This window comes from Poecilia reticulata, linkage group LG8 (genome assembly GCF_000633615.1).
Source record: "Poecilia reticulata strain Guanapo linkage group LG8, Guppy_female_1.0+MT, whole genome shotgun sequence".
NCBI classification, from domain to species: Eukaryota; Metazoa; Chordata; class Actinopteri; order Cyprinodontiformes; family Poeciliidae; genus Poecilia; species Poecilia reticulata.
In genome coordinates, this window is record NC_024338.1 from 16211604 (window position 1) to 16223380 (window position 11777).

At 38.0% G+C, this 11777-nt stretch overlaps 1 protein-coding gene across 3 annotated transcripts; it reads right to left on the bottom strand.

Moving 5' to 3' along the window:
• Positions 1–1048: 1048 nt before the first annotated feature.
• Positions 1049–11553, bottom strand: map3k14a (mitogen-activated protein kinase kinase kinase 14a). Of its 3 annotated transcripts, none has more exons than XM_008415894.1 (16): positions 11471–11553; positions 7192–7473; positions 7038–7113; positions 6757–6952; positions 5856–6239; positions 5653–5787; positions 5415–5544; positions 5019–5147; positions 4102–4206; positions 3856–4013; positions 3614–3764; positions 2734–3051; positions 2537–2646; positions 2146–2275; positions 1957–2057; positions 1049–1878 (listed from the first exon to the last, which is right to left on the bottom strand). In XM_008415894.1, the coding sequence occupies exons 2-16, from the start codon at positions 7457–7459 to the stop codon at positions 1660–1662; spliced, it is 2610 nt and encodes an 869-aa protein (XP_008414116.1). In that variant the 5' UTR covers positions 7460–7473; positions 11471–11553; the 3' UTR covers positions 1049–1659. The 3 variants fall into 3 exon arrangements, with proteins under 3 accessions (XP_008414116.1, XP_008414117.1, XP_008414119.1); XM_008415895.2 differs by lacking the exon at positions 11471–11553 and adding an exon at positions 8817–8929; XM_008415897.1 differs by lacking the exon at positions 11471–11553 and adding an exon at positions 8624–8644.
• Between the last annotated feature and the right edge of the window lie 224 nt (positions 11554–11777).

The following is an 11777-nucleotide window of genomic DNA, read 5'->3' on the forward strand; positions in this document are numbered from 1 at the left end:
TTTTTTCTGATAGACAAACTTTTGCCTGTAGTGCTTAGTTTAATTTTAGAACCTTTCACTGAGTTGATAGTCAGAATATTATTAAATTTGCATTTGAAAGGGCATTCAATAATATGTAGGGTATTGTATYGARATTCAACCCAAGGCAGGCCCTATTTTCTGTATGMCCATACAAGGAAGTAATATTTCTCAAGTAAGTGGGAGGGAAGTATTGTTAGTTGTTTTTCATTCATATCAGCAAGTATGAATGAAAAACATACCTGCAGTTTCACTCATGTAAGGCATGAGTCAAACTTGTTGGGGATATGTTTACTAATGGAAACTGTTCCGCTTTCACCGTTAAGATGTCCTTTATAAATTTAACAGTCGTCCCCAAGAACAAAACAATGTCCACCTCCCAAAACTTTCTGAAAAACATGTTTTCCATCTTTGAACATGTCAGTATGTTACAACTACTTCTACCTGAAATGTTTATAATAAACTATAATCTATATTTTGTGTGATTTAACCAAGTATGGCTACCAATCTTTATTTCAGTTGGACAAAAAAACTACAAATGGTACTCTACCAGCAGCTCTGTCTCAAATAAGATAGTATGTCAATATAGTGATTCATAATGAGATTTTTTTTTAACACAAAGGCGGAAATGGGCTTCCATACCATAGTGATTCAGTCTTCAAGAATTTTATTTTTTTAAATGGTGAAAAGTGCTGCCATCTGGTGGTACAGATTAAAATTGATTTTGAGCCCAAAATGAAATCTTGGCAAAAAGAAATGCAATGGCTCATGTTCAGCTGAATTAAAATATATTTTCCGCTTTTGGGAAAGGTGGCAGCATTTTGGTTAATATTTTATTCACACTTGATTACTCTTATTCAAGATAAGCCTGTGACATAGCAAATGAGTACGAAAACACATGGCCAACATTTTCAAAAGGAATACGAGACGCCACACCCAATGATGCAAAGCAACATGCCACGCTACATCGATGAAGTAATTCATGCAAAGAGTCCTAACCAAGTATTTAAGCGTATAGAAATGGAAAACATTTATTTTAAGACATCCTTTTATTGATCTTATATAATACTCAAATATTCCAACATAGAATTTGGGATTTTTATTATTCAGTAAACCATAATTACCAAAGTAAGAAATGAAGGCTTGAAATATTTCACAGTGTGAAATGAATGAGTTTGACTTTCTGGAATGAACGACAAACATTTTAACGTGAAGGTCATAATTGACAATTAAGAAGATAAAACAGCTCTGACAGTTCCAATTTTTCAGAAAAACAACAAAAAATAATACATATTTTAAAAGCATGTTTGTCTTTTTACACTAATTAAGTGCCTACGCTTTCACAAAATGTTGAACAGATTTTTCATTGTAAACAATAAAATTGAACAGACTTAATACCCAAGGGGATGGAGCCAGAAGCTGGCTTTAAAAATGAAAACAAATGTTGACACGTTGTACATAATTAGGCGCGTTTGTTGCCTCCAAGTACATGTAACAAAAAGCAAAATGTAAACATCATAAGACACAATGCTACAAAACAACAATGCACCAATAAAAGCAATTGAAACATCAGACATTTTGTTAAAACATTCACTATTTTTAAAGCACTGATTAAAACAGCATTGGATGGTGAAAATCAAATCAGTTCAAGACAGAGTGAATCAGCTGCATTTCAGTGGTAGAACAGAGATGAGGATTCTTGCTCGTCTCCAACACTCCGTCCTTGATCCTCCACCTCCAAGCGGAGCTGAAGTCTGGAGCAGAAACACAGCGGAGTTCAAGACCAGACTCCAGCACCTCCTCGTCGTGACTGATCTGCTGGCCGTTCTGCATCTCCAGGGTGAACACCCGCTCTGAAATCTAGAACAGAAACAAATATTTAGCACTTTCTTTCACTTTTTTGACACACTGAAGTGTGTGAGAGCTGCCCAGCCTAACCTGATCACTGATGCCAGTGGCGATGTGGCCAACTTTCACCCGACGTTTCTCTCTGATCTGAATTTTTTCCCGGCTGAAGTCTCTGATGCAGACATCCACCCCTGCGCCAAAAACAAAACGCAGACATGTTTCCTTTTGTCCTACAGGATGACTTGGAGGAAGGAGAGATATTTCTGGGCTTTAGCTCACCTTCAAAACAGCAAGGTGGTGTTTGACCAAGCAAATCTAAACTGAAGACCTGTACATCTGGTTGGCTGTTGTAGGAGAAGAAACCGGAGCTGTATTCATCTCCGGGGTTCAGGGACCAGCGACCAGAGTCCTGTGAGGAATAAAAGTCATTCAGTTAAACAGATAGTTGAAACCTATAAAATGTAACACTATTCGTTTCTAAGTGTCTTTAATGGCTACATTAAGGCTTTTCCTTCAGACGTTACTATTTATTAAAGTTGAACTGAGAGTAAATCACATTTTCATGGCTGCTTAGAGGTTTTAAAAGTACACACAAGACATTATTAACATTATTTTTATTTTATTAACTCTGTTAAATTTGAAAAATTTGGGTTTCTCTAATTTCAATTACCTTCTTGTCCCATAGTTCCCAGTTGCAATAATGGTCACTGTTAATACAAGACAGGAGCTGCTCCTGCATCTCAGCAGAAGGAAGCTGGGACAGACTGCTCAGGTAGAAGTCTGAAAACAAGACAAGCGAAGAGCAGGGGCAGAGATTAGACATGGAATCAGACACGACAACAACCATATCACTGGATAAAAACTCACCTCGCTCCAATTTGCGGAGCTCAAGTTCAGGCACAGTGGTGATCTTGTTGTTTCTCTTGAAGTTTGGCTCAGAGACGAGCATCTGCGGAGCATTCCATGACTCCCGTTTTGGCTCATTGAAGCTGGTCTCCAAGTCTTTCTCAGCAGCTTTGTTTTTTGTTCTTGGGTCTGTTATTATTTTATCTGCAGACTTCTTGTGTTCCTCCTCATCCTCAAACTCACCACTGCTATAAACGGGGCACAGGTCATCAGGAGGTTTGTTTGGAACATATAGAGGCTCTGTGTAGGGTCCCTGGACTGAACTGGTTAATCCTCCAACTGCAGTGAAAAAAACGATTACATCACTTAGTAAACTCTCCGATTACCTATTTGGAGATTAGATATAAGCTTAAATCATGACACATGTACTAAATAGGAGTAATAAACTAATTTAGTTTGGTTTTATTCTCCTAAGTTCCAAACATCCTGGAAAACACTGTTGAGGTGGCTAAGAATGGCAATGTGCAGACTAATCAGGACTGATGAAAGCTTTTATTCCAGTAGCGTCCAACTCCAGTCTTGACTTTTGGAAGCGTCACTTCTCCAACACCTGAATCATATGGCTCAGCACCGAAAAGATGTGGTAATGAGCATTCATTTAATTCATGTGTGTAAGAGAAAGGATGCATCTAAAATTTGAGGGATAGTAGCTCTCAAGTGCTTAAGTAGGGCATTTAAGAGCTCCGACAGTTATGTTTATTTGCAAACAAAGGGATCTAATAAACTATAATGTTATTGGATTCCTATCAGTAGGATTTTTGACCACAGCAGCACACTAGTGTCACCTAAATGGCTTAAACACAGCTAGCAGGAAATAAAATACACTAAATAATCACTTCACCTTCTTTCAGAGCTCTATCGGTTTTTTCTTTGAGCTGAGAAGCTGATGATCTCTTGACTGGATCCTTCTGGAGTCCAGCCTTTAGAACTTCAGCCGTGAGAGGGCTGCAGTCAGGTGGGATCTCTCCGACCGGCGGAGGCTCATTTGCAATCTGTGTACATTAGAAAAGGAGAATTTCGTTAAAACTTTGATATGAATAACCAGGTAAATAGCGTTACGGTCTGTGAGACTGTGAGCAGGACCTTCAGGTAGAGTCTACAGGTGTAGTATCTTGTCCATGGCTGACACCCGTTCAGCATGTGGAGCAACATGCAGCAGCTGCTCCACACATCTGCTTTGGCTCCACGGGGTTCTCCTTTTACAATCTCAGGGGCCATGTGGGTCTCTGTTCCCTTCAGATCTGATTTAAAGAAGAAAAACAGTAAATACACACGACTGTATGAGTTACACATCACAAAACTGGTTAGCTAAAGCTTCACCATGTTTACCTCTTGACGTACTGAGGCTCTGGCCCTGGTTGTCGAGTTTCTCTGCATGTCCAAAGTCACACAGGAAAGTGTCTCTCCCATCTTCTGACAGCAACACATTCTCAGCTGTGAGAACCAAGCAGAGATATTAATCTTTGTTTTGGATCAAATAGTTCAAACTACAGCCTCTGAAGGGACATGAAACAGTCGGCAGGGCAAAATCTGAAATCAGCTCTTAAACGTGGAATCAATATTGAGACTGCAATTGCTGTTATTTCTTTTAAAGTATCCTGAACACCAGGTGGCGCCTAAGCTTCAAAATAAAACATGTTCCTTTTCTCTGATGTTCTGCTGTGCTTCGTTTGTTGCACTTCCTCCTTTAGAGTTCTCCTTCTGTTTGTCTGTTTCCTCCTTTTATTCGACCTTCTTTCTATACTTGCACTGTTCCTTCTCTCCTTGTCTCGCTTTCGATACTTGTACTTTTTTTTTTTACCCAACTTGTCTCGCTGACTGCTTCCTGCTCCTCCACCCATCCCCCCATGCCTCTTCTGCTTAGTTCTTGTCTGCACATGCGCCGTTACTGAAGAGTGGCTGTGACTCACGCTGTGGGAAATTCCCAGCCCGTCAGCAGCACACAGGTGCCTCAAGATCAAATCTAGACTGTAACTATGACACTCATGTTCCACACAACAACTAAACAAAGACACAAATTCTTCAGAGGAAAACTAAGCCAAAATGTTTCTTACTTTCTCTATATATTTTCCACTACATACTATGAAGAGTGTTCAAATTACATTGTTAACACACCAATATTAATCATCTGATTTAAAGAGTACATAAAATAAAGATGGTGTTTAAGTTAATTAAGTGTTTAAGTTCATTAAGCATTAACATTTTAGCTTTAGGATAATTCAGATCAAACTTGTTCAAATACACACCTTTAATATCCAAATGTGCCACTTTCTTCTTTATTAGGTATTCCAGGGCTGCTAAAACCTGAGACTGGTAGTGAAGACTTAAATCCTCTGGCAGTCGGCCACGCTTCATTATCAGCTGACCCAGGGAGCCTGGACATAACAGATAAAATCTTGTGTAAAATCTTGTGTAAAAGCTAGATTATAAAGTTTAAAGTTTTCTAATAAAGATTTATGAGTTTGAAAAGCAGGAGCTGAAGGAGCGTTAACGATCATTTGCAAAATCCTCACCTTATACAACCTGATACAAATGATATACTATTTGAGTACAGTTGAACTCCAACCGTCTCTACTTTAGTCTCAACAAAATGCGTTTTGTAAAAATGAAAAAAAGAAAAGAAAAAAGCAGAGCTTGTTTACCTGATTTTTCCTCCATTAAAAGGACAACATTTGGTCCCTCTCTGACTACTCCAAAGAGCTCAGTGATACGAGGAGATCGGAGGGTACTCCACGCACCCACCTCCTCACTGCTGAATTTCTTCAGGGCAATCTGTGTTAAAACAATATGGAGATACAAAATGAAGTCCTACATTTCAGTGTTTAAAATCAGACAGTGGGGACAAAAATGTTGGCAAAAAAAAAAAAAAAGGTAGTTCACCTTTTTGGCAGCAAATCTGTGTCCTGTGTTGACATCCTGAGCACTGTGAACCTCGCCGTAGGAACCTTCTTTGATAAAATGTGAGAGGATGTACTCCCTCCCCTCCTTATATTCAAAGTCCACAGGTTGGATTTTCTTTAAAGAAAAAGACGCATTAATTTTACTTGGACAACTTCTGAAACATGTAAAAGAACAAAACATACATCACTGTTGAAGATGAGTCCTTCATTGCACTCTGAATCAGCTGCTGAAAGCTCATCTTCATTCTCCCTAGCTTCGCTCTCCACATCTTTGAAAAATGGCCCCGCGTAGCAAGGGTCTGCCAGGCTGACTACGTCTCGGAGACCCGCGAGGGCGAGAGAGCAGTCTCCCACACTGCTGAAGGAGCCTGAGCTGATGTTCTGCTCATCCGCCGGGAAGCTGGAGAGGTTAAAGCCTGGGTGAGGCCAGTTCAGAGGAGCGCAGCTTGAGCCAGTCAGGTAGATCTGTCTATTGTAGAAAAGATCGCCATACTCTTGCTCCACAAGGCTTTCAACGCTGCTACAGCGAGATGTGCTAAAGCTGCTTAGTCCTCCAGAGAACTCCTCCTACAGAAGATAGCCAAAAAAATAATAGTTGGTCACATAATAATGTTTACATTGCCTAGAGGCTGAAAATTCAAGGACATGCGAGGCAACGTTCAGGATTTCATTTGGGAAGCTTTATGGAAAAGGATATTAAAAGGCTGAAATTATGACTTCCAGAAAATGAGACAATTCATCCTTTCAAATCCCTTCCAGTGTACAAAATAAAGCATACAAACAACCAAGTCTTAAAAAAATTGTACAAGCTTGGTAACATTCCTACTGAGGGCAGGAAGTGTAAACCTACTGAACCTATTCAGTAACATAAAACGTGCAAAGTGTTTCCATATCTAGATTATACAATCAACGCTAGATTATAATGAATTCTTGTTTTCTTTAAATAAGACCTAATTAAAGGTTATGATGATCAGAAAACACTGCTGGTAGAGCGTCTTATTTTGATACACTCTAAATCCAGATGATATCAGGAAGTGCTATGCTAATAAAGAAGTGTCTGAATAAAAACAGACAAACATCTCACCTGGATCAAGCCACTCTCTTGTTCAGGGACTCCGGAGAGCGTTCGATGTCTCCGTCGCTGCTTCTCCTTCCCTTTCCCCTGCTTTCTTCTCTTTCCTTTGCTCTTTTGCCTTCTTTGGCTCTTTTCCTGTGTGACATGTGGCTTTTGGAACAAGGCTGAAGTTGGGCGTGCTACATGGTTGTGTTCTGAGGAAAGGCTAAGCAAATTTGGGACGTTTTCATTAATTTCAGTACATCAATAAATGCAAGAGGATAACTGAGCCGTGAAACTTAATGAGATACCTGGTCAAACAATTTGGGAAGGCGACATATCTTTCAGAACAAGAGGGACTGAATTCCTGGGAATCCTGAGTTTCACCTAAAAGACATATTGGTGTTAAATAGTGCTGAGTCAGTAGAAACATTATTTCCTAGTAAATAAGTAAAAAATATTTACATTCAGCTTGAGCAATGATGGTAGAGGTCTTTATTGGCATTTCTCCCACTTGCTCGGCAGTTCCATGTGTCAGGACTTTTTTCATCTGTGGACTTGGAATCCATCCTGTTTCTTGCGTGTAGCTCAGTTTGTTATCCTTCCCATCATCTTCCTCCTCTTCCGCCTCCTGCTCCTTGCAGGAGCTGGGCGGATAGGACCCCTTCAGCTCGGGTTTGGGGGAACCAGAGAATGGAGCAGTTGAATTGAAAAGCCTCTGCCTCACCGCCATTTCATCTGATAGATCTGGAAAGAGAGAGCAATAAGTCACATTAGTTTTGGACAGTTAAATAAACTTCTTAAAATGTAAAGATAGATTAATACACTGTACGCTCATTATTTTGTTTAGACCTTTTTGATAACGTAAGGTTTATTTTATGGAGGGAACTCTTCTAAAAACACATTTAGTTTGCAGTTTGACAAATGTAATGCTTTAATTATTGTAAATTGGACTGGAAATAGTTTTTCATACAAAAAGTGACTTCTGATCTCAGTGCCACAAAATGGATTTGCAGTATTTCTATACTATCACATGCTTTCTGCCACCATCAATGTGTAATTCCAATACAAATACCAATGTCTTTGAAATGTTTTAGAAAGGTTTTTATTAGAGGTCAGTCTTATGGAAATTTAATAAAAAGAGGGGAAAAAAGGAGCAATCAAATAAATATATTTTTAATTCTACCAATTAACTGGTTTTATCAGCTCTTACCATTTGGTTTTAGAACAAAAACAACTTCGTTAATGAACCAGCAGCTGCAATGAAGCAGAAAATCTCATAAAACCGTTGAGACAAAAGAGCAGAGGTGTCTCACGTCAGCAACTGGGCAAACAGTTTTATAGCTCTTCTAAAGGTCAACATATTGGACTGTGGAGTCCAAGCTCAAAAGAAAAAAAAAGAAAAAAAAAAAGCTTGACTTGAAAATCAAGTTAAACTGAAACTCTGCAGTGGGTAGACGATACAGGAAACTAAACCCTGGCCTTGTTTTGACAGTTGCAACAGTTTCATTAAAACCAAGCGCTCATTTTCAGTCAAACGAAGCATGTTAGGTAAGACACAGCAAAGATAAAAAAGATAAATTACCAACGAAGTTTTATGCTGAATGTGTAGGAATGTAAAACATACATTTGAACCAAGGATGTTCATCAGAGCCCTGCTGAAAATGAGTTTGAGGAGGCACAGTTGCAGCTTGTTGCATCATAGCATTCCCTGATCAAAAGGATTAACACTAAAATCTTGATTCAAACAAACAGAACCACCGATGCATTTGTTATTTTTAGAATTTCATCAGGACACCTTAAACAGCACAAACACATACCTACAACTAAACTACCCAACATCCCAACAAAACTTTGAAGCCCAACTTCAATTCAGAGACTAAATTTTGAGTATTACCTTTGCTGCGACTTCATGCACTGCAAAATCTTTTAGAACAATGCGGTTAAAAAGCTACTTCCGTATACCATCGCTGCACCACCACACCCCGGTGACACAGAAAGGAAATTGAAAAAAAAAAAAAAAAAAGAAGTAATAAACACAACTACAAAAACAACTCCTTTCAGTATGCACGAAGCAGAGTGCTACCAACCTCTCTCTGGTATCCGCTCAGCATAACCTCAACGGCATTAACTAACTGCTTTGTTTGCCTTTCTTATCCTTCATGGTCTTCTCAAAGCTCAGCCTTTGCTGCGTCTCCTGCCCAGCTCTGTTTGATGCTGGCAGCCAGCCAAATATGGGAGGAGCTGGCCAACATGACTTATGGGAAATGCTCTCCAGTTCCCCATATTCCCCCTCCTTCTGCTAGTTACTCCAATACAGCTCCATCTATCCTCCAACTACAAAGGATTACAGGACGACACGTTTGATAACAGCTCTGGTGAAGAATTAACTGTGGCATAAACAGAATGCCAGCTTTCGTCTATTCATAGTGGCTATTATATAAGATTTTAAAATAACAGAAAATAAGCATGCACATTACAATTGCAAAGTAAAAATACTAAGTTTGAACAAAAAGCAGAGTTGGGACAAACAAGTTGTTTGCTAAGTAAACACAGAGCACTGTATAAATGTCACATCTGCATCTGACTCATGAGTCGGGATGAGTTTCTGACTCATCGTTGACATCCTGAAATGTGAAGAGATTTTTGACCTTTCACGTAACCTAAAGTTGCAGTTACTGAATCTGCGACTTGTCATGCCTCACCACCATACATTTTGCATTATGCGTAAATAAAAAATAAACTTTCTATTCTGGGAAAAAAAAAACAAACAAACAAAAAAAAAACATTACATTACATTGATATACTTGACTTTAATTCTACATGTCCGTTTCAGGAAATTGTCAGCAACATCTAAAATTTGGAGTGAGCATATGAGCTGTATGCTTTTATCTCTCTGACACAATCTCACTTTCTTTCCTTTTAAGCAGCAAAACAACTTACTCACTTCAAAACCACTACAGCACACAGGAAATTCACAATACCGCTAGGCTCGGCTGCACGCCACATACTAAGAAAAAAAAAAGATTTTGAGTTGCATGATGCGCTGATAAGAAACAATTCAGCAATATAGAAAACTTCTAAAGTTTCTTGACATTGCCGTTTCATAAAATTATGATCTGATTCTGGCAGATCTTTAAAGATTTTATATGGAAATTGCAAAGTGACAACATAAGAGTCAAAATGCATGCTAGAAGCCGTAACATTATCACCAACCAGCTAATACTCTGTAAATCACTTCTCTGTTTGCTTTGTCCTTACCGTTTTCGATTTCCTTTTCTATTTCATCACATTTGGAAGTTCTTGAATGTTTTTCTCTTTCCTTTTCTTACCACCACATTTGTATCTAAAGTAACCCAAGTGCTTCTTATAAAGATTTAGCACTGTCAATCAACCTCATGTACATGTTGCTCAATGTGCTTATGGAAGAGAAAAAAAAAATGTATGGTACAGGAAAACCATTTATCCACCGTTAGTGGTTGCCATGCTCACTAGCCTGAGCATAACAGAGAGTAAGGGGCAGGAAGTGATTGACAGCACTCAGACCCACCTCCTGGCTCTGACTTGTTCTTTCTAATTAGCACTAGGAGAAGGCAGAGGACCTCCATTTTCTTCATACCATACTGTCATTACAGTGTTAACAAAAATGTAAAAATACATACATTTTTTCATAAAATGTATTAATTACAGTTACCTGTATCTGCMATTTTAAAGCAATCATCTTGTTCTATTACAACACTTCTAATCACAGGGTGAAGGATTCCTACARTCTGAAGCTATGTAATTACAMGTTTGTATTTGCAGACTACTTTTTTATTTCAACTAAACAAACTAAAATAATACAGCAATAATCCACAGTTGTACAAATAAGATTGAGTTGTTTTCTTTAAATCATGATAAAAAAAGAATTTATGTGCAACTGTATAAGGCTTTATTTAGAACCACAGTAAAGTTGTGGGACTCATGAACTCTGGAAGAATGCAGGTTTAGGAATGATCATTTATATTTAAAAAATACTTGGAAATATATATAAAAATTTGAAAACAGCAAGAATAATGAAAAAGAATACCTCAAAAAAATAAACGTGACATTTGAAGWTAGGCATATGTCATTATCGTTGAAAGAAAATATGTACGTATATTTAGTTTAACGTGAACTATTTAGCTAATACAGCATACGTGAAAAAAGCAATATAAAGGATTTCAAATATTTCAAAATAACCTTCCTTTATTCACAATATCAACATTTATAAATTCATCATTTTCTACAGCACTTCTAATGCTTTCAATCTATATTATTGTCGTCAGAATTGAAAACTTYAACAAAACTGCGCGCAGCTCTGGAAGCAGGACAGCAGCTGTTTAATCAGAAACATCCGCTTGATGGGCGTGAGGCTATCAAAACTGCTCACCCAAACGTTATGGAGCTTAAACAGCGACATCTTTCATCATACTARTATAACGTTAAAAGCTTGAGCATTTAACAAAAATGATACATTTATTTGGGAGATATCGTWTATGCATGCCGTGCACGTATATTGAAAACCATAACTTCCTTCTASCCGTCTTTCCGCCATTTTACAAAACATCTTTAGCCACTGTAGTTTAAGTTATTTGTCGTAAAGTCACGTATTAGAAAAACAACACAGTGCCAACATAGGACAACAATAAAAACAAAAGTYGGAGAGATGATAACGCGTGTAAGTTACTGAACTGTAAAAGAATAAAATAYTTAATCAACTCACCGTTACCAACGTTAAAGGCGTCGGCCTTATGGAATCCTCCGCATAGAGCTCTCGCTTTGAAAAAAAAATAGCTTCCTCTTGGATTTTCAAAGTTAAAGTGTCAATATTTCCTAATTTGCATTTAGTAGCTTTAAATTCATCGTTACCAAATTAATTTCTCTGATATTTGAAAAATCCGTTAGTTAAGTKTTTTTCTTTTTGGTTTKTGGATTGATAATACTCGTTCATGTTTTTCTAACTGACATTTAATCTTTTAATTTGAAAGTAGAGCCTCTGTACCTGTTTTAGGCACCATATAAATTTTGGC